Below are 27,780 nucleotides of genomic sequence, written 5' to 3'. Positions count from 1 at the left end.
GGCCATTAAACACCAGCATTCATTTAACCCCATGACCCCACAGGCCCTTGTGAACACAAAGCCAACACAATGCCCCAGTTCCTCTCCTGTCACTGTTGGTTGGGGTCTCAGGGATATGCTGGCTGCTCGTGGGCTGGGGGTCCTCGTGCAAGGCAGTGGCACGTGCTGTCCATCTGCAGAACAAAGGCGGAGAATAGAAATGCCCTTTCACAAAATCCAACGTGAACTACTCGCACTGCTTGGACGACCTGGAACAAAACTTTTAGATGGGCAGCAATGGCTTCGGAGCGTGGAGAATGAATGAGGAACCTGCTGGGGGAGCATCACAGCCTTGTTGGATTTGTCACTCTTGGTGTTTGTGTCTATGAGGGTTCAGCCAATCCAGTCTGGAAACAAACTGGATCATGAAAGCCTGGAAACAAGGCTTGGATGGGGTGGAGGGTCAGAAGAACTATCCTGAGTGCATGAACGGATGGAGAAGAAGAGAAGAGGTGGGAGGGCTTTGACATGTCACCGTCGTCACACAGCCTATCCCCAAGCAGGCAAGTAGGGGCAATGGGAGACCCGGGATGCAGTGATGAGAGACCCTGAGTTCCCGGGCACCGGGGACCTCGGTGCCGCAGCTCCCGCGGGGGGAACAAGGTGGTGCGGGTCGTCCCGCCTCATCAGCGACGTGCCAACGGCCAGTGAAAACACCAGTGGTCTTGCCAACCCCACAGTTTAGGGACAGGAGATGGATTGACCCGGGACGTCAGCGCTCGGCGGGACTGGGCAAACGAGGGACGAGCCCCGGGAAGGAGGAGCAGCGCCGGAGCCGCCCGGGTGACCCTCCCGCGGTCCGGCGGGCACAGAGACCGCGCGGTCCCGGCACGGGCGGGATGGTGACCACGCAGCTCCAGCCACCGCCGGCAGAAACGCCTGGGCATCGGCGCTACCAAGGCTGGGGGTGTGTCTATGCAAATGAGACGGCGCCAAGCGGCATGCCGGGAATGTAAAATTAAAAAAAAAACACAATAACGCGCCTTTGCCCTCGCGTGTCCGCGGGCGCTGCCCGGGCCGGGCCGTGCGGACGGGGCGCAGGTTCGGGAGCGGTTGGGCGCGGGGATTTGGGGTGCGGGGTCGGGGTGGCCGTGTGTTGTGGAGGCGTGCGGCGGGCAGGGTAGGGGGGCGTTGTGGTGTTGAAGTCATACTTACCTGGCAGGGGAGACACCATGATCAGGCAGGTGGTTTTCCCAGGGCGAGGCTCATCCCTTGCACTCCGGGTGTGCTGACCCCTGCGATTTCCCCAAATGCGGGAAACTCGACTGCATAATTTGTGGTAGTGGGGGACTGCGTTCGCGCTCTCCCCTGACCTCTAAGAAATAAAAATAGAAAAGAAATGTTCGGGGGACGAGTATTGTTTCGTTCTGTAATTTTTAAGGAGGAGAGCCCGCGTTTTCTTGCTTCGGGACACTTTTTGTGGTTCAAGTCCCCGATCTATCAGTCCCCGCTGGTGGCCGGCCAGAGTTCGTCCGGGGTCCGGTGCTCACCTGTACCGGCAGTGGTCGGGCCCTGGCCCCGTGCTTTCCTCCGCGCCCGCTGTGGCCCCGCGGACCCCCGGCGAAGCCCCCTCGGCCGGTGCACCAGGTGCCGCTGCCCCGCCTCGGGGGCGGTCTCGGCGCCGCCCCGCCCCGGATCCTCCCGCCGTCTCGGCAGCTCCGCGGCGCTTTCCCCGCTCGGTCGCCGCCGCGGAGTCGCCGGAGCGCACGTGGCGACGCCATGGCCCGACTGGTGCTGCAGGACGGGTCGGTGCTGTCCGGCCGCCCCTTCGGGGCCGTCACGGCCGCCGCCGCGGGGGAAGTCGGTGAGTGCGTCCGGGGGGCCGGGCCGGGCCGGGATGCCGTGGGGCGGCCCGAGACTGGCGGCGGCGCGGGAAGGAGAGGAAATGGAAGATGCGGCCCGGCCCGGAGACTCCCTCAGGGGTTGGGATCGGGCCGGCAGAGCGCGGGGCCGGGCTGCCCCCCAGTCACCCCCATCCCGATCTCCTGCAGTGTTCCAGACTGGCATGGTGGGGTACCCTGAGGCTCTCACCGACCCCTCCTACAAGGCGCAGATCCTGGTGCTCACTTACCCGCTGGTCGGTAACTACGGAGTGCCCCGGGACGAGCCCGACGCCTTCGGCCTCAGCAGGGTGAGCAGAGTGCCCGAGGGGCTGCGTGTCGGGCCCCGGTGTCGCCGTGGCGAGTGGCAGAACGGGCGCTGCAGGGTGCCAGGGCCTCACGGACGGCACGAGGTGCCAGGGCGGGACGGTGCAGGGTGCCAGGGCGCACTGGGTGACTCATGGTGGCAGGAAGAGGTTTGACTCCGACACTGTGGGGCCAGCACGCTCTGACATGGCGAGGACTGGGGCTGGGCATGGGGAGACCCCAGTGCACTGGGATTGGGGTGCCCTCGCAGCATGTGGGGTGTGGGGCCGTGTGTTTCCCCACCAGAGCTCTGTTGCAAGGTGGGAGTCTCGAACCGCTGTGACAAGGCAGGGCTGGGGCTGGGCAGAGGGGCTGCTCGAGGCCCCAGCCCCCTCCCAGCCCCTTGGCCTCCACGCTGCCCATCCCGGGGCAGAGTTCAGCCCTGCTGCGGCCACGCTGTGCCGGCCTCCCCACGCCGCCCCTGGGGGGTCTCGCTTTTGGCAGCCCTCTCTGGGTGTGCGGGTCTCTGCTGTGGGCTGTGCTTCCAGGACCCAGCGCCCTGATCCCATGGGGACAGGACATGCCGGTGTGTCTGGACCTCCATGCCGAGGCTGTCACTGGTGGGAGTGCTGCTTTCCCTTCAGCTTGGTTTGTGCTGCAGCTGTGCCAAGCTGAGGGGTCCCGTGGCATGGGCCATGTTGGCACGTGGGCAGTGAGCTGCAGCCCAGCAGCACTGTGGGGGCCTGGGCACCCTATCCTGAGGCTCCCTGATCCAGGGACTTTGCTGGACTAAGGCTCAGCCTCGCCGTGATAGGTGTGGGACAAGTGGGGGCAACTGACAGCCTGGCACTGGGAGGGTTGGTCCTGTGCTGTGGAAATGGAGTCTGTGTTCCATGGGGTTTCTTCTGGGCTGGTGACCCTCTGCCTTGCCCTGCCCACCCTCTGTCCCCCCAGTGGTTTGAGTCCAGCAAGATCCATGTGGCCGCGCTGGTGGTGGGCGAGTGCTCAGAGACCCCCAGCCACTGGAGCGCAGCGCAGTCCCTGGACCGGTGGCTGAGGGAGCAGAACATCCCTGGTCTAGAAGGTGGGACTGGGGAGACAGCAGAGTAGGGTGGGGGGGTGGGGACTGTGGGTCTGCAGGTTCTGAAACCTCTCTGTTCAACGTCTCTGTTGAAATTTGCCCACCTGAGGTTTGGCCTTCTGTTGGCATTTGGGGGTGATGCTGCTGCCGGGGCACAAGGTCCTGCTGGGGTGGGCCGGGACCGTGGGACTGTGTCTCACAGCCCACTTGCAGGGGTGGATACCCGGGCCTTGACAAAGAAGATCCGCGAGAAGGGGACGCTCCTGGGGAAGCTGGTGCCGCCTGGGATCCCCGAGGAGAGCCTCTCCTTTGAGGACCCCAACACGAGGCACCTGGTGCAGGAGGTGTCGCTGAAGGTGTGTTGGGGGTCTGAGCGGGCAGGGGGCAGCGGAGGGGGTCTTGGAGCCCCTCACTGCGGGGGGCTGGTGTCAGCAGCAGTCTGGGGGATCCACTCCCCTCCCCACAGGTGCCACAAGTGTTCAACCCGGGCGGGTCACTGCGAGTCACCGCCCTCGACTGTGGCCTGAAGAACAACCAAATACGGTGCCTGTGCAAGCGGGGGGCCACTGTTACGGTGGTGCCCTGGGACCACCCGCTGGACCCTGCGGGTGAGATGGCAGTGACTGGGGACAGTCTGGGCCCCCACCAAGGGGGGCTGGGGGCAATGGGGTCTGGGATAGGGGCTGTCTGCATGGTTGGTGCTGGGGACAGCAGCAGCTGTGTCCTGCTCAATACCATGGGGTGGGGAGCCTTGGTGTCATCATTCCTGGGGGCTTTGAGGATCGGGGCCCTCAATGTGGCACAAGAGGAGCAGGGCCGTGGGATCGGGATGCCTTGCTGTGATTGGCATGGGGGACTCTGGACTGTGGTATTGTTGTGGCTCGGGGCGGGGGCTGCCATGGGGGACTGACAGGCCCTTGCTGCCACTGGAATGGATGTTATGGGGTCAGAACACCTTGGCTGCAGCCCTGCTGGGATGTCATGGGAGCTACAGGCTCAGAGTGCTTCTCTGCTGGTAGCCAGGAGTGCCCGCTTGTGAGCCTGTGGGGACCTTGGAGGCCCTACTTGAGGGGCTGGGGGACTGCACTCTGACCCTGCTGCTCTCTTGACACAGACTTTGACGGGCTGTTCATCAGCAATGGCCCTGGGGACCCACAGCTCTGCCAGGAGACAGTGTCCAACCTGTGCCAGGTGCTGGAAGCACCCCAGCCCAAGCCCATTTTTGGGATCTGCCTAGGACACCAGCTGCTTGCCCTGGCCCTCGGTGCCCGGACCTACAAGATGAAGTGAGTGGGGGTCCAGAGTCACCACAGGGGTCCGTGCTGCTGGGGCTGCCTGACACCTGTCCTGCCACCCAGGTACGGGAACCGTGGGCACAACCAGCCCTGCCTGCACGAGGACACGCAGCGCTGCTTCATCACGGCACAGAACCACGGCTTCGCGGTGGAGGCGGGCAGCCTCCCACCCGGCTGGCTGCCGCTCTTCACCAACGCCAACGACGGCTCCAACGAGGGCCTCGTGCACCAGCACAAGCCCTTCTTCAGGTGTGTGTGGGGCCACAGCAGGGAGCTGGGGCTAGGGGTGGCAGGTCATAGGGGTTTGCCCTCCCTGACTCTCTCTGCAGCGTCCAGTTTCACCCCGAGCACTGCGCCGGCCCCACGGACCTGGAGGGTCTCTTTGATGTCTTCATGGAGGTGGCACGGGACCTGCGGGACGGGCACGGCAGCGCCCGCACTGGTGGGTGTGAGTGTGAGGGACAGCCCGGACCATGGCCAAGGGCTGCAGGACGGGGCTGTGCGTGGGGGTGCCCTGTCCCCAGCGTGCCACATCCCCCCCAGTGCGGGAGCGCCTGCAGGAGTGGCTGAGCTACACCAAGGCACCAGCGGGAGACTTGGATGCAGCCCGGCCCCGCAAGGTGCTGATCCTGGGCTCCGGTGGCCTTTCCATTGGGCAGGCAGGCGAGTTCGATTACTCAGGTTCACAGGTGAGTGCCCACCTCACGGCATGGAGGGTGGTAGGGGCGACAGGGATGGCAGGGGCCCAGGGCCACCAACTGTGACTCCCCATGCTCCCCACGAGGCCATCAAAGCACTGAAGGAGGAGAACATCCAGACGGTGCTGATCAACCCCAACATCGCCACAGTCCAGACCTCCAAGGGACTGGCAGACAAGGTGTACTTCCTGCCCATCACCCCTGAGTACGTCACCCAGGTGAGCACCCCAGGATGCTGGCTGGGAGGGGCGATTTGGGAATGCAGGGATGATAGAGTTGGGGGGTGAGTGTGGGCCTGGGCTGGAGGATGGCCTAGAGCTTGGTGCATGTAGGGCTGGAAGGGACTTAGGGGGCAGCCCAGGTGAAGAGGCAACTGGAAAACCCAGGACCCACTGTGGTTTCTGTCCCACCACCCTGTGCCCCCCAGGTGATCCGGAATGAGCGGCCTGATGGGGTGCTGCTGACCTTTGGGGGACAGACTGCCCTCAACTGTGGCGTGGAGCTGACCAAGGCGGGCGTTCTGGAGCGTTACCATGTGCGGGTGCTGGGCACCCCCGTTGCCTCCATTGAGATGACAGAGGATCGCAAGGTCTTCGTGGAGAAGATGGAGGAGATTGGGGAGCACGTGGCCCCTAGTGAGGCTGCTGCGTCCCTGGAGCAGGTCTGGGGTGGTCTGGGGGCTGTGGGGCAGGGCAGGGTGCTGTCCTTCCAGTTCCCACCATGACCCCATTGCTCCCTGCAGGCACAGGCTGCAGCTGAGCGGTTGGGGTACCCGGTGCTGGTGCGCTCTGCCTACGCCCTTGGAGGGCTGGGCTCTGGCTTTGCCAACAGCCGGGAGGAGCTGGTGGCTCTGGTGAGCCAGGCCTTCACCCACACCTCCCAGGTGCTGGTGGACAAGTCCCTGAAAGGCTGGAAGGAGATTGAGTACGAGGTGGTGCGAGATGCCTACAACAACTGCATCACGGTACAGGATGGAGGGAGGCTTTGGGCTGCTGCAGAGGGACAGATGTGGGGCGGGGGCTGGGGGCTAGGGACTCACACTGCACCTTGTCCCCAGGGAGGGCTCCCCAGTGCCTCCAAAGGTGCTGGCACAGCTGCTGTGTGCTACTGGGAGCTGCACCCTGTGCGCCAGAGCCCTGCACCCCTGTGCTGGGGTGTTCACCCCAGCTGTCCACCCACTGGAACACCCTGTGTATTCCAGGGCAGAGGAGGACGGGGTGGGAACTGGGAAGAACCCACCACGGACACCACGTGGATCAGTGGGGAAACCTCTAGCTTGCAGTGACCCCCCCTCCACTGCCAGGTGTGCAACATGGAGAACCTGGACCCGCTGGGGATCCACACGGGCGAGTCCATTGTGGTGGCACCGAGTCAGACCCTCAATGACACCGAGTACTTCATGCTGAGGCGCACGGCCATCAAGGTGGTGCAGCACCTGGGCATCGTGGGCGAGTGCAACATCCAGTTTGCCCTCAATCCCGAGTCAGAGCAGGTACTTGCAGCTCCCTGTGGGTTCTGGCTCCCGCTCCTGATCCCCTGCCAGCCCTGCCCTGTGGGGTCTGGGTCCTGCTGTCCCACGAGGCTGTGCTGCAGCAGCCCCCCGTGCTGCAGCATCTCTGGGGCACCGTGGGTGTGGCCGTGTCACTGGCTCAGCCTGTTCCATGGCACCCAGTGACCCTGCCCGCCTGCTGCCCACAGTACTACATCATCGAGATGAACGCCCGGCTCTCCCGCAGCTCGGCCCTGGCCAGCAAGGCCACTGGTTACCCGCTGGCCTATGTGGCTGCCAAGCTTGCCCTGGGCATCCCCCTGCCCCTCCTCAGGTAAGGTACCACCACAGTGTGGGACAAGGTGCTGCCCTCGTGGGACGGCCCCAGCTGCTGACTCCTGTCACCTCCTCAGGAACTCTGTCACCAACTCCACCACGGCCAGCTTTGAGCCCAGCCTGGACTACTGCGTGGTGAAGATCCCGCGCTGGGACCTCAGCAAGTTCCTGCGCGTCAGCACCAAGATTGGCAGCTCCATGAAGAGCGTGGGTGAGCACAGGGGCAGCACTGCTGGGGCACACGGCGGGCACGGGATCCGCCTGCTCACCCCACCTTCTGCAGGGGAGGTCATGGCCATTGGGAGGAACTTTGAGGAGGCGTTCCAGAAGGCTCTGAGGATGGTGGACGAGAACTGTGTGGGCTTCGATCACACCGTGAAGCCGGCCTCAGACATGGTGAGCGCTGGGGTCTGGGTGTCTGTGCTGGCTATGCCATTCTGAGGGGAGAGGTGGCCACCTGCCTCCCTCGGCCACACTCAACCCCTGGCCTGGCAGGAGCTGGAGACGCCAACGGACAAGCGAATCTTCGTGCTGGCAGCGGCGCTGCAGGCCGGCTACTCCATCGAGCGGCTCTATGAGCTGACCAAGATTGACCGCTGGTTCCTGCACAAGATGAAGAACATCACGGACCACACGGTGCTGCTGGAGTCGTACCGTGGTAAGCAGGGCACCATGCCGCCCGCCGTGCTCAAGCGCGCCAAGCAGCTCGGCTTCTCCGATAAGCAGGTGGCCCTGGCCGTGCTGAGGTGAGATGGGAAGGGGACGGGGGGACGGCCCTGTTCTGCTCCCTGCCTCGATCCTGGCGCTCACCCAGCTCTCTGCAGCACCGAGCTGGCCGTGCGGAAGATGCGGCGAGACCTGAAGATTCTGCCAGTGGTGAAGCAGATTGACACTGTGGCAGCCGAGTGGCCAGCCCAAACCAACTACCTGTACCTGACTTACAATGGCTCTGAGCACGACCTGGCCTTCCGTGAGCCCCACGTCATGGTCATTGGCTCTGGTGTCTACCGCATCGGCAGCAGCGTCGAGTTTGACTGGTGTGCCGTTGGCTGCATCCAGGAGCTCCGCAAGGTGAGATGGGCCCCAGCACTCTGTGGAGCCAGGGGTGGGTGTCCCTGATCAGAGGACGAGGCTGGGTAGGGGTTGAGGGCTCTGGGCTCACCTTGTCCACCCCCCAATAGATGGGCTTCAAGACAATCATGGTGAACTACAACCCTGAGACAGTGAGCACCGATTATGACATGTGTGATCGCCTCTACTTCGACGAGATTTCCTTTGAGGTGAGGGGGCTGGGGCCCTGACAGCTGTGGGGCTGGTTGAGGGCTGCCATGGCTCTGTCCCAGCCATCCCTCCACCCCGCACGGTGCTGCAGGTGGTGATGGACATCTACGAGCTGGAGAACCCTGAGGGTGTGATCCTGTCCATGGGCGGGCAGCTGCCCAACAACATCGCCATGGCCCTGCACCGGCAGCAGTGCCGCATCTTGGGCACCTCCCCAGAGGCCATCGACTCGGCCGAGAACCGCTTCAAGTTCTCGCGCCTGCTGGACTCCATCGGCATCAGCCAGCCCCTCTGGAAGGAGCTCTCCAATATGGAGGTGGGGCCCAGAGAACAGGAGGGGGCCGCCTCGGGGTGGCTCTCCGTGTGTAGGCTGAGGTTCCATCTCTCCCACAGTCAGCCAAGCACTTTTGCTGCAAGGTGGGGTACCCGTGTGTGGTGCGCCCTTCCTACGTGCTGAGCGGTGCTGCCATGAACGTGGCGTACTCGGACAGCGATTTGGAGAAGTTCCTGAGCAATGCTGTGGCCGTGTCCAGGGAGCAGCCTGTTGTCATTTCCAAGTTCATCCAGGAGGCCAAGGTCCATCTGGGAGGCTGCTCCATCCCCGGGATGCCCCCTGAAAGCCCCAGTGTCCACCCCAGGGACAGGCTGTGACCATGTTCCCGCTCACAGGAGATTGATGTGGACGCGGTGGCCTGTGACGGTGTGGTGCTGGCCATCGCCATCTCGGAGCACGTGGAGAACGCTGGGGTGCACTCAGGTGATGCCACACTGGTGACCCCTCCGCAGGACATCACCTCCAAGACACTGGAGCGCATCAAGGCCATTGTTCACGCCATTGGGCAGGAGCTGCAGGTCACAGGGCCCTTCAACCTGCAGCTCATCGCCAAGGTACCTGGGACTGGGGACCGCACAGTGCCAGGGGAGGGCACCCAACATCCCCAGCCCTGCCTCATTCTGTCCCCTCTCTCCTAGGATGACCAGCTGAAGGTGATAGAATGCAATGTTCGTGTCTCCCGCTCCTTCCCCTTTGTCTCAAAGACCCTGGGGGTGGACTTGGTGGCTCTGGCCAGCCAAGTGATCATGGGTGAGGATGTGGAGCCTGTGGGGCTGATGACAGGCACAGGCATCGTTGGTGTCAAGGTGAGTGGGGGCCATGGGGCTGGGCTGGGGTGCAGGGCCAGGCAGTCCCTGAGTGTCCCCTTGCCCCCAGGTGCCCCAGTTCTCCTTCTCACGCCTGGCGGGTGCTGATGTGGTGCTGGGTGTGGAGATGACCAGCACAGGCGAGGTTGCTTGCTTTGGGGAGAACCGCTGTGAGGCATACCTGAAAGCCATGCTTAGCACCGGCTTCAAGATCCCCAAGAAGAACATTCTGCTGACCATTGGCAGCTACAAGGTATGTGGGCTAAGAGTGCTGGGGGGCTGGGGCTCCCTCTCTGCCCTCTGACCCCTGTTTGTTTCAGAACAAGAGTGAGCTGCTGCCCACAGTGCGGACACTGGAGAGCCTCGGCTACAACCTGTATGCCAGCCTCGGCACCGCCGACTTCTACACCGAGCATGGCATCAAGGTCAGGGCTTGCAGGGGGCCTGCAGAGCCCGGCTCGCTGCCGGGGCACTGCAGGGCCCTGACAGGGTCACTGCCTGCAGGTGAAGGCTGTGGACTGGCACTTCGAGGAGGCAGACAGCAGTGAGGCTGGTGCCCGGGAGACCCAGCGCAGCATCCTGGACTACCTGGCCGAGAACCACTTTGAGATGGTCATTAACCTCTCCATGCGCAACTCGGGGGGCCGCCGGCTCTCCTCCTTTGTCACCAAGGGCTACCGCACCCGGCGCCTGGCTGTCGACTACTCCGTGCCCCTCATCATTGACATCAAGTGCACAAAGCTCTTTGTAGAGGTGGGCTGGGGCACGTGGGGACCATGAGTGGAAGGAAAGGGAGCAGAGTAAGGTTGTAGAAGTCCTGTTGTGGGAGCTGTGGGGCAGGCACTGTGTGGGTGTCACTGTGCAGGGGTTGTTTTTTGGGGCGCAGCTCAGACAGGCATCATCACACTGGCCCTGCTCCTGAGCTAGGGTCCTGCCTCACAGCTGCTGTTTCTGCAGGCACTGGGCCAGATTGGGGCAGCCCCCCCACTGAAGATGCATGTTGACTGCATGACATCCCAGAAACTCATCCGTCTGCCAGGTGGGTGTTCAGTGCCCCCGGGGAGGGCAGCACGGAACTGGGACAGGGCTGGGAGCTGGGCTGGGCACATCTGCAGGCACCGTGGAGAGGGATGTTTCCATGCTGCGCTGGCAGGATGGCTCTTGTCCCTCAAATCCGCTGTGGCCAGCAGCTGCCAGGGCTGACGCTGACACTTCGCAGGCCTGATCGATGTCCACGTCCACCTCCGTGAGCCGGGTGGCACCCACAAGGAGGACTTTGCATCAGGCACGGCAGCTGCCCTGGCTGGGGGTGTTACTATGGTGTGTGCCATGCCCAACACCAGCCCTGCTGTCACCGATGCCACCTCTTTTGCTTTGGCACAGAAGGTGAGGAGCTGCTGCCAGCCATGGTGGACTCACTGTTCATGGTGGGCTCTTTGCTGGTGGCAGGGCTGGTCCCACCACAGCACCCACTGCCTCTTGTCCTGCAGCTGGCTGAGGCTGGGGCCCGCTGCGATTTTGCTCTCTTCCTGGGAGCTTCCTTGGACAATGCTGGCACTCTGGGCCCCCTGGCTGGGGCAGCCGCTGGGCTCAAGATGTACCTGAATGACACCTTCTCCAGCCTGAGGATGGATGACGTGTCCCTGTGGATGGAGGTGAGCAGGAGGGCAGGGGCTGGCACAGGGCAGATCTGCTCCTGGCACCGGTGCCCACCAGCCCTGTTCCCCCCAGCACCTGGAGCAGTGGCCGCGGCACCTGCCCATCGTGGCACACGCTGAGCGGCAGACGGTGGCCGCGGTGCTGATGGTGGCCCAGCTGTACCAGCGTCCTGTGCACATCTGCCACGTGGCCCGCAGGGAGGAGGTGAGCAGGGCGAGCTGTGGGTTCTAAGGATAGAGCACGGGGCCCTGTGGGTTCCCCACTAACCACGGCTTCCCCAGATCCTCCTCATCAAGGCGGCCAAGCAGAGGGGGATCCCGGTGACGTGCGAGGTGGCCCCGCACCACCTCTTCCTGAGCCAGGACGACCTGGGGCGCCTCGGGAAGGGCCGTGCAGCCGTGCGGCCAGAGCTGGGCACCCGCCAGGACGTGGAGGCGCTCTGGGAGAACATGGACATCATCGACTGCTTTGCCACTGACCACGGTGAGTTGGCCGGGATGGTGGCCGTGGGGCAGGGATAGTGCTGGGGACAGACAGTCTCCGGTGACCAGCCCCATCCCACAGCACCTCACACGCTGGAGGAGAAGCAGAGCCAGGAACCACCCCCTGGGTACCCTGGCCTGGAGACGATGCTGCCGCTGCTGCTGACGGCCGTCTCTGAGGGGCGGCTCAGCGTGGAGGACATCGTCCAGCGCCTCTACGAGAACCCGCGCAAGATCTTTGGGCTACCTCCGCAGGAGGACACCTATGTGGAGGTGTGTCCCTGCCCACCTGCCCCAGGCCCAGCCCCCACCCTTTTGCCTCTGACCCACTGTCCTGGCAGGTGGACCTGGAGCACGAATGGATCATCCCCAGCAGCACAGTCTTCTCCAAGGCCCGTTGGACCCCCTTTGAGGGCATGCAGGTGAAGGGGACGGTGCGCAGAGTAGTCCTGCGTGGGGAGGTTGCCTACATCGATGGGCAGGTAAGGTCCTGGGTCCTTTTCATCCTGCATCGAGGGTGTCCCTCATCACAGAGAGGGTCCTCCGGTGCTGACCCCATTTCCCTAATCCCATCTCTGTGACGGCTGCAGGTGCTGGTGCCCCCTGGCTATGGGCAGGATGTGAAGAAGTGGCCCTCAGGAGCTGCACTGCTGCCACATGGGGCCCCCACCAAGGAGAGTGTAAAGGTACTGAGGTGTAGGGACCTGGCAGGGGCGTTCCTCTCCACCCTAGCTCCAGCTCTGTGTCTCATTTCAGACCCCTGAGCAGTCCCGGCACATGGCTGGTGATGTGCTGCGTGGACGAGCCCCCAGCCCCCGGCGGCCCGGCCCCGCGGGGGACACACGCTTCCACGTCCCACCCCGCATCCACCGGGCCTCCGACCCCGGGCTGGCAGGTAGGGGGGCGGCCGGTGCGGTGGGCCGTGGGTCTGGGAGCATGGCTGGGTGGCCCCGCTGATGCCAGCCCTTGTGTCCCGTTCAGCATTCCGGAGGCTGGGAGCCGCACAGCGCCCGGGCGCCCGAGGCACCGGTAATGTCGGGGGGGGGACTCATTAATGGCACTAACTGCAGCCTATGAGTGCATCCCCTCCCCCAGGTGCCGTGCAGGCCCCGGGCTGCCTGCGCTGCCCACCACGGGCCCCTTCTGGCACCCAGCACCAGAACTGGGCACTGTAGGACAGGGCACGGCCGTGCTGCCCACTCCCCTCCTGCCCCAGCCTGCATGGCACCTCGGGGACCGCTCACCTGCCACTGTGATCTGGGGGGGTCAGTTGGGAATTGCGGGGCGAGCAGGGAGAGGGTCGCAGCACAACGTGGGGCTTGGACTGCCAGAGACGGTCTCTGATTGACCATCACCCTGGTGTCGGCCCATCTTGATTTCATCTGGTGTTGCCAAGTGCCAGGAGGGCTGTGCCACGCTGGCAGCACGCTGGGAGGAGAGCGGGGCCCGGGGTGCTGCCTCTCCCCACAGCCCCCAACACCACTCCTCCCCTCTCCCACCCAGCTGAGGACACTCGTGAGAAGGGCATCAGGAAGCCAGCGGAACTGGGTGAGTGCAGCAGGGGCCCACAGTGGGGATCCAGGGTGCACGGCTGGTGGTTGGGCTCCTCAGGGCGCCCCCGTGGGCTGACCGGCTGCTCTCGGTGCCACAGATTCGGCGGTGGTCCAGGACAGCCATTTCTACCCACTGGGCCCTGTTCCGCGCCAGGCGTCCCCTCAGCGTGCCCCCCACCTGCAGACCTCCCTGCCTCTGCACCCCCTTGTCGGGCAGCACGTCCTCTCTGTCCAGCAGTTCTCCAAGGAGCAGGTGCCCGGCCGGGCGGGTGTGGGGGCTGTGGGTGCCACGGTGCTTCCTGTGCCCCGGCTGAGCCCTGGTTCCTCATGTGCCACCTGTCCCTTAGCTGTCCCACCTGTTCAACGTGGCACACACCCTGCGCATGCTGGTGCAGAAGGAGCGGAGCCTGGACATCCTCAAGGTGAGCCATGCACAGAGTGCATCCCTGTCCCCTGGGCACCCCGAGGGAGCCCTGTACCAGCCCAGCCAGGGCTCCCCGAGGTGACAGCCCGGCCCTGCAGGGGAAGGTGATGGCGACCATGTTCTACGAGGTGAGCACACGGACCAGCAGCTCCTTTGCAGCAGCCATGAGCCGGCTGGGTGGCTCTGTCCTGTCCTTCTCCGAGGCCACGTCCTCGGTGCAGAAGGGCGAGTCGCTGGCTGACTCCGTGCAGACCATGTGCTGCTACGCTGATGTGCTGGTGCTGCGGCACCCCCAGCCCGGCGCTGTCGAGGTGAGAGGGGCTGGGGAAAGCTGCCTTATTTTCTGGAGGCACTAGGACTCTGCCCCAAGGCAGGGATGGTGACCTGTGCTATGGGGCAGGGACGTGGTCCCCAGCTGGTTGGGACTGGGTGCTGCTCCTGCGGGGCTGGTGGGAGTTGTGCCCTGCCTGTGCTCACCTGCCCTGCCTTGCTGGTGCTCCCAGCTGGCCGCCAGGCACTGCCGCAAGCCGGTGATCAACGCGGGGGACGGCGTGGGGGAGCACCCCACGCAGGCACTGCTGGACATCTTCACCATCCGCGAGGAGCTGGGCACGGTCAATGGCATGACGGTGAGGGGCCGGGGCCAGGCGGCACGGCCGGGTGGTCAGGGGGCCCTGTGTAGGCCCTGAGGGGCCATGGGCAGGCTGGGCTGACCGCTCTCCCCAGATCACCATGGTGGGTGACCTGAAGCACGGGCGCACGGTGCACTCCCTGGCCCGCCTGCTCACCCAGTACCGCGTCAACCTGCGCTACGTGACCCCTCCCGGCCTCCGCATGCCCCCCGACATCACCAGCTTTGTGGCCTCCAGGGGCATCCAGCAGGTGAGGAGCAGGGTGGGGGGCTGGCCCGCACACACTCTCTGGCCCTGTGCCCCCCTCCAACCTCGCGGTGCTGCCCCAGGAGGAGTTTGGGAGCATCGAGGAAGCGCTGCCAGACACGGATGTGCTCTACATGACCCGCATCCAGAAGGAGCGCTTCGAACGGGCCGAGGAGTACGAGGCTGTGAGTGAGGGGAACCTGGGTCCTGCTGCCCTCCAGGGGCGTGGGGAGTCCCCTGCCCCAGCTCAGGGCTCTGTGTGTTCCCTCAGTGCTTCGGGCAGTTCATCCTCACACCCCACATCATGACCCGGGCCAAGGAGAGGATGGTGGTGATGCACCCCCTACCCCGTGTCAACGAGATCAGGTGGGGAGGGTGGGAGCAGGCGTGGGGCAGGTTTGGAGGGAGTATCTGGGGTGCCTGGGAGAATGGGCTATGAAATATACAGGGCAGAAGTGGGGGCACTCAGGGCATGGGGGCTGTAGGAGGGCTCTGAGGGAGCTGGGGCAGGGGTGTTGCTGGGGAGGCTGGCAGGGACATGGCAGCTGCGGGGTGCTGGGGGTGTCCAGTGTGTTCTGGGAATGTCCGGGAAGGCGCGGGGGCCAGGAGCAGGAGCACTGCAATGTGCAATGGCAGGGCTGGGGAGAGCTCGGAGCGACGGGGCGCGCAGCTGCTGGGTTTGGGGGGACAGGCTCCACTGTGCAGTGCGTCCCGGGTCTCGGGGGGTGTCAGGACTCCCATGTGGGTCAGTGGTTCCAGGGAGGATGCTGAGCGTCCCGGGGAGGTGCCAGAGGTCGCGGGATGAGTCAGGGTCGAGAGTACCGGGGGGGTTCAGGGGTCCCAGATGGGTTCGGGGGTCGCGGGCGGCTTCGAGGGTCCCGGCTGGGTTCGGGGGTCCCGGGCGGGTTCGAGGGTCCCGGCTGGGTTCGGGGGTCCCGGGTGGGTTCGAGGGTCGCGGGCGGCGCCCGCTGATGACGTCATCACGCAGCGTGGAGGTGGACTCGGACCCGCGCGCCGCGTACTTCCGGCAGGCCGAGAACGGGATGTACATGAGGATGGCGCTGCTGGCCACGGTCATGGGCCGCTACTGACCAATAAACGCTCTGCTTCGCGACACGACATCGCGCCGCGACTCGCGTCACTGCGCCGCGACTCGCGGGGCCATGGCGGCGCTGTGGAGGGGCTGCGGGCGGCTGCTGGCGCGGCGGCCCGGGGCGGCGCAGGCGCTCACAGCCGGTAAGGGACGGGACGGGCCCGGGCCCTGCGGCGGCCGCGCCCTGAGATCCCCGGCCCCGCACACGGCCCCCCTGTCCTGACCCTGCGGGCACACAGGCCGCCCCTCCCCGGCACACTGAATGCCCCGCACATGCCCCTCCTGGCCCCTGCTCTCCGCGGTGCGCCGGTTCCCCTCCCTGTACACAGCCCCATCAGCCCTTCGCCCCGCTCCGTGGGCACCGGCACCCCCGCGGGAGGCAGGGCAGGGCACGGCTGGGGGTGCCTCAGGGGTCTGTCTCAGGGGGAAGAGGTGCTGCCATGCCCCAGGCTCAGCAGGGACGCCCGTGTGTCCCCTGGCCCACTCCTGGCTCAGGAGATCTATGGCAGGGGTCTGTGCTAGTGGGGACTGTAAGGATGTGTAGCCCTCACACCCAGACCCGGGGGGAGCTGTTGGGGACCCCGTCCACTGGGAGGGGGTGGATGCTGAGCTGTAGCACTGGGAACTCACAAGGGCTCAGCTCTTCGTGTTTGCCAGCACTCAGTGGCAAAGGCATTGAGGTGCTGCCTGAGGAGATTGAATCTCCCTGACGCCGCTGCTTGCAGAGCTGTGAGCTGCCATAAATCTGCCCTGGTGTTGGCTTGTGGTTCTGCTGCTCCAAGGATTTGCAGCCCTGGGGCACCAGGCATCTCCGCCCCCCCCCCCCACCCCCACTGCTGCCCCTGCCCTCCTGCTGCCACCAGCCCAGGATGCTGGGAAAGCACAACCCTGGGGTCTGGGGGTGCCCTGCTGAGCTGGGGGCTCCCCTCACTGTGCAGTGTCTGGCCCTCAGCCCTGATAGCCGTGGGGGGGTGGCACGATGCCCCCCTGCCTGGCTGCTGGGGCCCTGCCAGGCCGCTCTGCTGTTCGTGCTGTTATTTTTATCGGATGTCATGGAGTCTATTGCTGGCGCCTGCGGCACCCGGTGCTACTGGCAGCACATTCCCCTGTGCTTGGCGGGAGGCCAGGGTAGGGCTGGGATGGGCTTCCCAGGGCTGGCCCTGCCCACACCTCCCCTGCCCGCTGTGGCCCTGGGCTGGCTCTGGCCTGGGCTCTTCTCTGCCTGTTGCTGCTTCCCATGGGAGCTGGCGCTGCTGTGACCCAACCCCCTGTCCCCAGGGCTCTGCCAGCCTGCAGGGGTGTGGGGCAGAGCCATGGCGGGGCACGGCCTCTCTGTGGATGCTGGGCTGGTGCTGGATGTGGTTCCAGCAGCCCAGAGGTTTCTGCCCTCGGGCTGGGCTCTCGCTGCTGCAGCAGGTGCCCAGCTCCAGCCAGGGGGACATGCATGCTGCTGCTCTCCTCGGAGTGATCCCCATCCATGGCCAGGCTCAGCCCCTCATTGCTGGCTGTGCCATGGTCCGTGCAGCTTCCCGGGTCCTGTGCCCTCTGCCAGGTACATCCCAACCTCCAGCCCTGCCTTCTCTTGCTGCTCCCAGAGACCCCAGCACTGCCAGCTGGGGCCAAGCCAGGGAGCTGCTGGCAGTTGGCTGTGCCCACTGTGTCCAGCCACACTTGCTGGCTGAGCTGCTGTCCGAGGGCTCCAGGGTCAGGTAGGGCTTTGCCTCCTGCATCCTGGGCTCTGGGCCAGGCTGCCAGCAGGGCCTGGACACAGTGGGCAGTAGCACGTGCCTGCAGCCGTGACCCTCCTGTCCCTCTCTCCCTGTGGAGAGCAGTCCCCTGTTCCTGCCATGGCAATGCCATGGGCATGAAGATGGTGCCCTGCTTAGGTTTGGGCCCCACTCAGAGTCTTCTGGTGTGAGAACATCAACCTGGGGGTCGGCTAGGAACCCCAGGCACCAGGTTTGGCTGGGATGAAAGCTCCAGCCCCGCACAGGAGCTGTGGCTGGGCTATGCTGGTGGCACCCTGGGCAGGTACTGTAGCCAAAGTCATTGCAGGGGGCTGGGTCTGGCTGCATCTGCAGGCCCAGGAAGGGATGCACAGGCAGGTCTGTCCCTCCTGGCACAGCCACATCACTTCTGGGCACTGTACCCAGACCCTTTGGCACTGGATGAGTAACGGCGGTGCCTGCTGTGTTCTCCATGAGCGCCGTGCCCCTGCACCCAGCTCCGGGGAGTGCAGCTCCGGGGAGTGCAGCTCCCGGGAATGCAGCTCCGGGGAATGCAGCTCCGGGGAGTGCAGCTCCGGGGAATGCAGCTCCGGGGAGTGCAGCTCCGGGGAATGCAGCTCCGGGGAATGCAGCTCCGGGGAGTGCAGCTCCGGGGAATGCAGCTCGGGGAGCGCTGCCTGCACAAGCAGCCAGTGCCCTGGTCTGGCCCTGCCGGTGAGCATCAGGGAGGGACCACATGGCATGGTGAGGGGACAGGGAGCTGGGCCCTTGTCCATGAGGAACCACTGACAAAGTCCCTGGGGCAGGGCTGGTACCGAGCTGGTCGTGGCTGGGGCTGTCGGGACACAGGCTGGTGGGGCTGGCGCCTGTCAGGCTGAGGGCTTGCTGGGCTCTGGGCTTCCAAGGACGGAACAGAGCAGCAGCGGGGCTGGAGACCTGCCAGGGAACCTTCCCAGGGGGAGTGGGGAGAAGGGAGCAGGAGCTGCCGGGGCCGGGGGAGCAGCTGGAGGGGGCAGCACTGGGCCAGCTGAGTTGCGTCGAAGGGGTCAGGGGTGTAGGATGGAGCAGGAGCTGCCAGAGACCCAGCCGGGCAGCACCCCACCGGGGACACTGATCTAGAAACAGGGCCAGGAGCTGTGCCAGAAGCCAGCTGTGGCAAGGGGCTGGGACAGCCTGGGCACTGGGGAGCACATTCTGCCCATCCTGGCTGCTGGGGTGGGGGACGCAGACAGAGAGCTGCTCTCCAGGGAGGGGATCACAGTCGGCAGAACCTGCCCGGTGTCCAGGAAGAGGTTTGGGGGTGCTGAGGGAAAAGCTGCAGTGGAGATCACGGGCAGCAGTTGGGCAAGGTCTGCACTGAGAGCCCTAGGCACTGTGGACCCTGGGTGACAGCTCAGCTCCCTGGGTCACAGAGAGCTGCAGCTGGACACCGTTTTGACCAGAGAGGCTGCCGTGTCCTGGGGCCTGAGGTTCTTGGCAGGGTGGGATGCCTGTGCCATGGGGTTTGGTGCAGGCAGTGGGGAGCTGCAGCCGGGACAGAGCTGGCAGGGCTGGGGCAGGCTCAGGCATCCTGGGGCAGGGGTCAGCAGCAGTAATGCTGGGGCAGGGGGCCCAGCAGGGGGCAGGGGGTCTCTCCTGCCTAAATGGGCTGTACTGGTCGCAGGGGCCCTCATGGGAGCTGGGGATGTGATTGCACAGCAGCTGGTGGAGCAGCGGGGACTGCACGGGCACCACTGCCCCCGCACCCTGAAAATGATGGGCATCGGCTTCTGCTTTGTGGTGAGTGGGGATGGGATGGGATGGGATGGGATGGGATGGGATGGGATGGGATGGGATGGGATGGGATGGGATGGGATGGGATGGGATGGGATGGGATGGGATGGGATGGGATGGGATGGGATGGGATGGGATGGGATGGGAGGCTCCTTTGGCCTCCTTCAGAGTGGGACAGTGGTGGTGCAGTGTGAGTTGGGCCATGCTGGTGCCACCTCCAGCAGCCATGGGCAGGGCCAGTTCCATGGAGCAGGAGCAGCATAGGACAAGCTTGTGTTTGTGGTCCAGAGCTGGAGCAGGGCCATGTAACCAGCCCTGGAGCCTCCCCAGCCCTGACCTCTGTGACCAGTGAGGCAGATGCTGCTCCTCACCCCCGGCTCCTGCAGGGCCCTGTTGTGGGCAGCTGGTACAGGATCCTGGATTGGCTCATCCCAGGGAATACAAAAGTTGTGGCTGTGAAGAAAATGATCCTGGACCAGGTTGGTGTGACATGGGTGAGGGTGTTGCATGAGACTGGGGCAGCAGGATGGGACAGTGGGGACAGCCATGTCCCTGTGGCAGGTTTCCAGCTGCTCTGAGAGCCCAGTGCCTGAGCTGGGCCCAGCCTCGCTGGAGTGGAGGGCTGGGGTGGGTATTTTTGCAGAGACTGCCCATGGCCAGCCTGACTCCAAGCACCACAAGCTCCTCAGCGTTGGCCGTGGCTCCTCTCACAGGGGGGATTCGCGCCGTGTTTCCTTGGCTGCTTCCTGGCTGTCACAGGGGCCGTGAACGGGCTGTCGGTGCAGGATAACTGGTCCAAGATCCAGCAGGTATGTGCTGCTGTCCTGGGCAGCGCTGAGGAGCCCTGGGAGCTCCTCCCTGTGGGCTGGCCCTGATGGCTGCTCCCGTTTGTATCTGTGCCCATGCCCAGGCACTGGGTCCCAGTGTTGGCTGCCCAGTGCTGCCACTCCAAGTACTGGTGCCAGGGCCAGTTCCTCTGGCATGGGTGTCCTGTGGGTGAGTACTGGAGTCTTACCTGGGCCAGACACGGGTGCCATGGGCATGCTGTCCAGCCATGCTCCTGGCTGGGTCTCCAGAGCAATTACGGAGATGACTCCCATTAACAGTAATTGCTGGAAACCGGTGTGAACACTGCGTCAGCATGTCCAGAGTGAGTCACTGGGGAGTGGGTGCCCACCTGCCACAGGATGAGGCACGCTGGGGTGGTCGAGTGGCTGCCAGGAGTGGCAACACCAGCCTTTGTCACTGATGCTGCTGAAGCTGTATGTGAGCAGCCCCAGCCAGGCTGGAGCTCTGCCTGAGTGCCACCACCCAGGGTTCATTCCTCTGCATGGGGGCACCCAGTCACTAGCCCGCTACACACTGGGCTGCCAGTACGTGTCCCTTATCCTGCCCCAGGGTGCAGGAAGCAGATCCCGGGGCAGGATCACATCACCTCTGCTTTTGTCAGGTTCTATGCAAGCCACAGGCAGGGTATGGGGTGCTCTGAGGCACCCTAAGGGCACACGTGAACAGATCGTGGGCACGGGCAGCACTCTGAGCGTTCACATCCATCTTCCCCTGCTGCATCCTGACCAGCTCATGCCATGGATCTTGCCTTGCCTTCCCCAGGGAATCCTGTCGTGGTTGGTGATGCGTGCAAGCTGTGGCTCCTGGCAAGCCTTGACCTGGAAGGGGGTGATGGGCTGGGGGCTGGGCAGCAGCGCTGGCAGCACCTTCACCCCTGGCTTGGGGTGCATCCGCCTCTCCCCACGCAGAGGAAGCGTCAGCAGAGCATCCATCACCCGCTCAGCCCGTCCTGGGCTGCTGGCCAGCGCCAGGAGGAGCCCGGCCTGGCTGAGTCACAGCCAGCCTGCATGAGGGACTTGTCCTGCTGCCGTGGGACAGGGATGCGACACGGCCGTGGCTGTGGCGTGAGGACAAGGCAGTACCTCGGACTCCCAAAGCTCAGTTGCCCTTCTCCACTTCTGCCACGTGGTGCCCAGGAGGGGACTGGGGGAGCACTGAGCTGGAAAGGGGCTCAGCCCCCACTGGGAGACAAGCCATCTGCCCTGTGCCCTGGCTGTGGCACAAAGGGCTCTCCGTGGGGATGGTTCTGGTCACCCTCTCCCTGCCACCCTCGTGGCTGTGGGAAGGCACGGGCTGGGCTGCAGAGGCTCCTTGCCCAGCAGTGTGGAGCTGGGGGACCAGTGGCAGGGATGGGGGCCCTCTGAGTGCTCACACCTCCTTTTTCTTGCAGGACTACATGGATGCCCTGATGACCAATTACTGTGTGAGTGCTGGCAGATCTGTGTCCCTGTCCCATCTCCTCAATGAAGCTGCCATGGACTCTCTGGGACACCCTGAGCGCCAGGCAGGGGTGGGTGTGGGGTGGGGACTCTTGCAGGGTTCCTCACTGCTCCTCCCCTTCTCTGCCCAGATCTGGCCGCCCGTGCAAATTGCGAACTTCTACTTCGTGCCTCTGCAGCACAGGTAGGTGTTGCAGCCCTGGCGCCCAGTCCCTGTCCCCTGAGCCAGCAGCTGCAGACCCTGTCCCCTCTGTCCCCAGGCTGGCTGTTGTCCAATGTGTTGCCATCGTCTGGAACTGCTACCTGTCCTGGAAAGCGAATCGGATGTGAGGCAGGAGCCGTGTCCCATCGCTGTCCCCAGCCTGTGCACTGCCTGACCCTGCAGAGTGGGCACACGTGGCCGTGGACAGGCTGGGACACGCAGGGTCCTGGCAGCAACCATTCCACTCTTCTCGGGGGAACACCATCCTCTGTGGCCACAGCCCTCACTGCCCCAGGGAGAAGATGGTGCCGGGACAGGCTGGATCTGCTTTAGCCGTGCTGTGCAGCAGCTCTGTCCAGCACGCACTTCATCTGTGCTCAACCACTCCCAAGCCCTCACCTGCACACAGGGTGCTCCTGCCTGGAGTGTCACTCTGACCTCCCCCATGGCACATCCTGAGGGAAAAGAGGAGCAGAAATGGAGCAGGGATGGCCCTGGGCTGGCCCTGGGCTGGCTGTGCCATGGGCACAGAACTGAGGTCACTGCAGGCTGGGGGTGCTCCCCCTGAAAATGGGGTTTGCTGTGGCTCTGCCGTGGACAGTTGGAGCATCAATAAATGGTGGTCTTCACTTTTGATTGCCATGGCCCTGGGGCTTGTGGCCCAGCATGCCTCCCAGGCCCTGAAGATGTGGTTCCAGAGCAACTGTTCTGTTATGGATCAGCAGGTCCACTCTGCCTCATCTCAAAGCATCCAGCATGGGGTTAGGGACTGCAGGCTGCTGGGGTGGTCTGTCCCACTGGCTAGAGAGGGAAAGGGACTCTGGCAGAGGGTGGGTGGGGGTTTAGGTCATCATCAGATCCCACTGCAGCTGTTCCATGGGCTGTGATGGTGCCTCCACAGCTGCAGAGCAGTGAAATGAGGTCGATGGAGGCAGAGTCTTGATGCTGGAGGCGGAGTCCCCCCTGGGTCAGGGCATGCTTGATGCAGGGCTGTGTATCCGGGGAGGGTTCAGAAAGGGTTGGGGATAGGACTGGAGCTGGGTCTGGGACAGGGTCACAATTCACCTGTGCCATGTCTGAGACAAAGCTGCCTGTCGTGCCAGAGAGAAGCCTCATGGAGCTGCCACCGCCTGTGCTGCTGCCCCTGGGGACGTGTCCCCATGCTCACCCTACGATGGCAGTGAGCAGACACAATCCAGCTCCCACAGTGTCCCTGCCCAGCACACCCTGACCAGGGGCTCCAACTGGAGCTGGTGGGACCACGGTGGTTCATCTCACCTCTGCGTACCCCTGAGGCCTGGCCTGTGCTACTGCAGCCCCACACAGCTGGACAGAGCCACCCCCATGCTGCCAGCCCCACCTGGGCTCTGCCTGCATGGCCTTCGTGGAGGGGATTCACTGTCTGTCCTCCACCCTCGTCTTCCCCACGGTCTGGTTCTGTGCTGAGCCCAGCTTTGGGGCTGCTCCAGCCAAAAACACAAAGGAGGCAAATCCTGCACAGGCAGGACCTGCAGCTGCAGCCCTCTTCCCCCCCAGCAGTGCTCAGTGGAGCAGCACAAGGCTGGGGCCAGGTGATGGGGCCATGCACAGATGTCACCAGTACTTGGGGGGGGCCTCGAGTTCTGTGTGGGGCTCAAGCTCTCTACAGCCAGTGGGGTGGGTGCTGTGGATGGCAGGAATTTGCAGCTCTGAGGTGCTGAGCCTCTTGCAGCTCCCTCTGGGAGTGCAGGAGGCTCTCGCTGTCAGCACTGAGCGAGCTGCGAGCATGGCAAGAGCCACGTGGAATGAGCCACTTGTCCCCAGGAGCAGCCGCCGCAGCGTGGGGCTGCCAGGGCTCGGGGGGCTGAGCCCAGCCCCTGCTGAGGGCTCTGCCCTGCCGCTGCAGGAAGCGGTGCCAGGTGCCAGCCTTCGTGCCGGATCACGTCATGGGGCCATGACCCCGTGTGCTGCTCGCCGCGGGCAGGGCCGTGCCCCTCCACCCCTGTGCCACCCGGGGGGGACACGCCGTGCCAGGGGCCGGGCTGAGCCTCTGTGCCCGGCTCTGCCCCACACTGGCACTGTGGAAGGAGCCTGGTCTGGCACCTGCACCAGCATCGGGCTGAGGATCAGCTCAGCTACACTCTGCCGGCAGCGTGCAGGGCACTCGGGGGGCTCTGGCAGCAGTGTGGAGCACTCGGGGGGCTCTGGCAGCGTGCAGAGCACTCGGGGGGCTCTGGCAGCGTGAAGGGCACTCGGGGCGCTCTGGCAGAAGTGTGGAGCACTCGGGGGGCTCTGGCAGCGTGAAGGGCACTCGGGGCGCTCTGGCAGAAGTGTGGCGCACTCGGAGGGAATGCCGGCAGTGTGGTGCACTCAGGGGGGCTGCCAACAGTAGTGTGGAGCCCCAGCAGCCACCTCACCACTTGGCAGCGGTGGCGGTGCCCCGATGGAACACCCTGCATCCAGCACGGCGCTGCCGGCTCCGGTGCCTTCATTCTATGACTCACAGGACTTGGCCGGTGCCGCCGCTGCGCTCGGGGCGTCTGCGGCCTCGGCCCCGCGGTTTGACCTCGGCCCCGCCCGCTCTGGACATTGAACCAGAGCCAGGCTGGGGGTCCCAGCCGTGACCGTCCTGTCCCGGATCTCCCGGTGCTCGGGGTGTCCCCACCCCCGCCCAGGGATCCCCCCCGCCGCCCCAGGTCCCTGCTTGCCGCCGCTGTTCGGCGCGGCCGTTCCGCCCGGGAACGCGAGGGTTCCACGCCGAGAAGCCACGGCTCAGCCCGGTACATCTCACTGAGGGCTCACCGGGAGCTCACCTGTGCAGCTCACCGGCCCCGGTCACCGGCCCCGGTGCCCCAGCGCATCGCGCCCGTTCAGCACCGCGGACAGCGGCGGAGAATGAGACTGAAGATGCGGCAGAGCCGGGAGGGGGACCGGGAAAAACTGGGGAAGCCGGGGAAGCGAGAATTAGCACGGCCCAAGGCACCTGCTGTCACCGGCCCCGGTCCCGCCGTGCCTCTTTGGTGGGCGACAGAAAAGAACCGGAGTGGTGGCTCCCGAAACCGAGCAGAGAGGTGTCTGTCGCTCCGTCCCTGTGTCCCTCCACCCCGTCCCGCCGCCGGGTGCCCGCTCTCCGCCACCCGGTGCCCCCCTCTCCCCCCCCTCCCGCCCCCCGGTGCGTGTCCGGCGTTGACGTCAGCCCGGGCTCCCGGACCGATATAATCCCGGGCGCGCCGCCGGCTCAGCTCCCGCGGGACCGATCGCTCTCGCTCGGCCGCCAGCACCGGCAGGAACAGGGCACGGGCACAGCGCACCGGGTACGGGACGGGGCTGGGGAACCGGGCAGGGACAGCACGGGGGCCGGGGGCGCGCGGAGGGGACGGAACGGGGCGGGAGGAGCGGAAGGGGCTCCGCGCCGCCGGGACGGCGATTCCCGTCGGGTTTCCGCCGCCGCCCCGGTCTCAGCTGCGGCGCTGAATCCCTGGCCCCGTAGGTGAGAGGGACCGAGGATGCGGCGGGCACTGCTCACCCTCCTGCTGCTGCTCGCCCGCCCGCCGCCCGCCGCCGCCCGCCCCGCCGCCACCGACGGCTCCATCCCGGCCGCCGGGATCGGGGCTCAGGACCACCCGCTCTGGCCGCCGCTGGCGCCGCTGCCCTCGGAGCCGTGGCGAGGGCGGCGGGACGAGCCGCCGCTCTCCATCGACCTCACCTTCCACCTCCTGCGGCACCTCTTGCTGCTCGCCCGCGCCCAGAGCCAGCGCGCCCGCGCAGATTCCAATCGCCGCATCCTCGACGCCGTGGGGCGCTGATCCCCTCAGAACTCCCGGATAACCCCAAACCCCCCGGAACCCTGGGGCTGCACCGGCTCCAGCCACCGCCTCGGCCTCTGCCCTGTAGGGCGCTCGGCACCAACACCGGCACGGGCTGAACCCACCTCTGCCCCAGCGCTGGGGCGAGTGCGAGCGGAACCGGCCCCGCCACCGGACCGCACCGATTTTGTAATAAAAAGTGGTGGAAAACCGAGGCGTGAGCGAGTGCGGGGTGGGGGCAGCGGGGGCTGTGCAAACAGGGAAACAGCAAACAGGGACTGGGTAAACTGGGAACGTGCACACCGGGAATGGGCACAGCAGGAATGGGGAATGGGCTATCAGGAATGAAGAAAGGTCTCACCAGGGATGGGGAAACAGACTCATTGAGAGTGGTGGAATGAGTTTTTTACCAGGAAGGGACAAACAGACTCACTGGGAATAGGGAAAGGGATCACTGGAAAGTGATCCAGCTGGGCAGGAGCAGCTGGGCCAGCAGCAGAAACCGCCCAGCACTGGGAACAAGGCTGCGTGTGTTCTGGGTCAGGAGGTGACACTCCGTTTTCTTCAGGGTGAGGATGAGATGCTCATAGCTCCAGCAGGCGTGGGAGCAAATGAGGCAGAGGGATGGGAGCAGTGAGGGAGGCACAGGGGGGCTGCAGCCACCTGCCCACAGGTGGGGACATGAGCAGGGCAGCAGCCCCCCCCCCCAGGATGGGGCCAGGCTGGAGCTGGGACAGGGACAGACACAGCCCCTTTGTGGGAGGATATGGCCACACGTGTGGGAGTACCAGGAGTGGGACACAGGGTGCTGCTGGGTGGGCCAGGGCTGGAATCGTGGGCAGGGAGGGGGCATTGTGGGGGGAGGGGAACACTGTGAGGGGAGGGGGGCATTGTGGGGGAGGGGGGCACTGTGGGGGGCACTGTGGGGGGGGCAGTTGGGGGGGAGGGGGGCACTGTGGGAGGAGGGGGGGCAGTATGGGGTGGAGGGGGGCACTGTGGGAGGAGGGGGGGCAGTATGGGGTGGAGGGGGGCAGTATGGGGTGGAGGGGGGCAGTATGGGGGGCCATGTTTCAGGCCCCAGCCAAGAGGATGGGGATGAAGCTTCCTGAGGCAGCTGGGAGAGGTTCAGCCTCCTTGTGGGTGAACTCCAGCTCGGTATGTGGAATGTGTCCCTGCCTGTGGCAGTGGATGGGACTGGATATCCCTTCCCACCTAAAGCAGCCAGAAATCCTGTGATTCCATCCCAATACCTGCTGGAAGGGCAGCAAGGCAGGGCTGGAGCAGGAAGCAATGTTTCTGATGCTGTCCCTGGGAGGGACTGCGAGGGGATGTGACAGCAGTGCCGCTCAGGGCTCAGGGCAGGCAGCACAGTGCTCACAACACTGGCAGGGCGTGCAGCCCTCAGATTTCACGGGAGCTGCTTTCAGGGACCCAGTGGCTCTGGTTGGAGGCTGCTGCAAGGGACAAAGGAGCTGGAGAGCACGGCCTTTGTGAATGAGCTCCAGCTGCTCATGCTGCAGCCACTGGGACTTTAAAGGGGAAATTCCGCCAGAGCAAGAGTACCCTGGAGCTGAAGGCCATGCTGGCAAGAAGGACTGCAGAGGGATGATCCCTCCTAGGAGATATTTATACCAGATTGGACACTGGCTTGGACAGCTTGCTTCAGCCAAGTCTGACTGGGCTGAGCAGGGCTGGGGCTGGTGGGGCTCTGGGAGCCTTCTGCCCCTCACACAGCTGTGGACCCAGCTGGAGGGACCACAGCCCCTCTAGGCAGCCTATTCCATGCACCCTGTGATCAGCCTCCCTGCAAAGAAACCCCAAACTCTGGGTGCCACTTTGTGCCTCTTGCTGCTAGTCCTGTCACTGGACTCCACTGGGAAGAGCCCGGCTCCCTCCTCCTTCCCTCCTGTTAGGCAGGTATTCACACAGGTACCCCAAAACATTCCAGCTCCTCCTCGTGCAGCAGATGCTCCTGTCCCTTTGGCGCTGCTTTGACCCCTTCCTGGACTCCGGATGCCACATCCTTGCTCCAGGAAGCCCCAGCCTGGCCAGGATGCTGCATGCACAGCTCTCCTCACTCCATGGAGAGGAGGGCCCCCCCTCCCTTCATCCTCCCCAGCCACTGGGAAGGGATGGCACTGCACCTCCCTGCTCAGTGTCACACTGAGCATTTTGTTGTCCCTCATGTCCCTCAGTAGCTGTGGTTGGACACCTGTGATTAGGAATTACATCATGAACCTCGTAGGCTTTGCGAATCTTCTAAGGAAAAGGGGAGACCACCCTGGGAGCTCGGGCTGTCTGGATGAGGGGCACCCGGAGTGTCGTCAGCAGGACTGAGCAGTACCTGGGGAAAAGGTGATTCTGGAGAATCACAGAGTAAAACAGGAGATCACAATCACTGGCTCATTGACCACCTACTCAGAATGGACCC

The 27,780-nt window shown here is 64.8% G+C and overlaps 3 protein-coding genes and 1 non-coding gene across 15 annotated transcripts; all 4 read left to right on the top strand.

Moving 5' to 3' along the window:
* The first annotated feature begins 1,166 nt into the window (after nucleotides 1–1,166).
* CAD (carbamoyl-phosphate synthetase 2, aspartate transcarbamylase, and dihydroorotase) lies at nucleotides 1,167–15,595 on the top strand. The gene is made up of 44 exons (XM_014888208.2): nucleotides 1,167–1,843; nucleotides 2,031–2,170; nucleotides 3,120–3,249; nucleotides 3,460–3,602; nucleotides 3,713–3,854; nucleotides 4,361–4,532; nucleotides 4,605–4,790; nucleotides 4,871–4,983; nucleotides 5,085–5,230; nucleotides 5,326–5,457; nucleotides 5,667–5,900; nucleotides 5,982–6,203; nucleotides 6,543–6,731; nucleotides 6,938–7,062; nucleotides 7,142–7,275; nucleotides 7,348–7,460; nucleotides 7,560–7,810; nucleotides 7,889–8,135; nucleotides 8,246–8,344; nucleotides 8,437–8,661; nucleotides 8,739–8,921; nucleotides 9,015–9,233; nucleotides 9,318–9,485; nucleotides 9,556–9,738; nucleotides 9,806–9,910; nucleotides 9,990–10,238; nucleotides 10,443–10,524; nucleotides 10,705–10,871; nucleotides 10,976–11,140; nucleotides 11,217–11,348; nucleotides 11,426–11,627; nucleotides 11,709–11,899; nucleotides 11,968–12,108; nucleotides 12,217–12,312; nucleotides 12,383–12,521; nucleotides 13,130–13,174; nucleotides 13,278–13,432; nucleotides 13,527–13,601; nucleotides 13,702–13,914; nucleotides 14,107–14,232; nucleotides 14,330–14,485; nucleotides 14,565–14,666; nucleotides 14,753–14,847; nucleotides 15,470–15,595. The coding sequence occupies exons 1-44, from the start codon at nucleotides 1,759–1,761 to the stop codon at nucleotides 15,570–15,572; spliced, it is 6,720 nt and encodes a 2,239-aa protein (XP_014743694.2). The 5' UTR covers nucleotides 1,167–1,758; the 3' UTR covers nucleotides 15,573–15,595.
* Nucleotides 1,187–1,350, top strand: LOC148224573 (U1 spliceosomal RNA). The gene has a single exon (XR_015802937.1). It is a non-coding gene; the product is annotated as a U1 spliceosomal RNA (small nuclear RNA).
* On the top strand, nucleotides 15,592–22,249 carry MPV17 (mitochondrial inner membrane protein MPV17). Of its 12 annotated transcripts, XM_014888156.2 has the most exons (7): nucleotides 15,604–15,717; nucleotides 18,965–19,080; nucleotides 19,461–19,553; nucleotides 19,788–19,883; nucleotides 21,314–21,346; nucleotides 21,494–21,546; nucleotides 21,623–22,200. In XM_014888156.2, exons 1-7 carry the CDS (start codon nucleotides 15,645–15,647, stop codon nucleotides 21,690–21,692), a joined length of 534 nt encoding a protein of 177 aa, XP_014743642.2. In that variant the 5' UTR covers nucleotides 15,604–15,644; the 3' UTR covers nucleotides 21,693–22,200. The 12 variants fall into 12 exon arrangements, with proteins under 12 accessions (XP_088018810.1, XP_088018807.1, XP_014743642.2 ...); XM_088162687.1 differs by lacking the exon at nucleotides 19,461–19,553 and having other exon boundaries at nucleotides 15,606–15,717; XM_088162680.1 differs by lacking the exon at nucleotides 15,604–15,717 and having other exon boundaries at nucleotides 18,311–19,080.
* A 2,629-nt stretch (nucleotides 22,250–24,878) lies between these two features.
* Nucleotides 24,879–25,413, top strand: UCN (urocortin). Its single transcript, XM_088162854.1, has one exon. The coding sequence runs from the start codon at nucleotides 25,050–25,052 to the stop codon at nucleotides 25,347–25,349; it is 300 nt and encodes a 99-aa protein (XP_088018980.1). The 5' UTR covers nucleotides 24,879–25,049; the 3' UTR covers nucleotides 25,350–25,413.
* The last annotated feature ends 2,367 nt before the right edge of the window (nucleotides 25,414–27,780 follow it).

This window comes from Sturnus vulgaris, chromosome 3, assembly GCF_052056855.1.
Source record: "Sturnus vulgaris isolate bStuVul1 chromosome 3, bStuVul1.hap1, whole genome shotgun sequence".
Taxonomy (NCBI): domain Eukaryota; kingdom Metazoa; phylum Chordata; class Aves; order Passeriformes; family Sturnidae; genus Sturnus; species Sturnus vulgaris.
The sequence above is the reverse complement of the archived record's forward strand: the minus strand, read 5'-3'. Positions and strand labels throughout refer to the sequence as shown.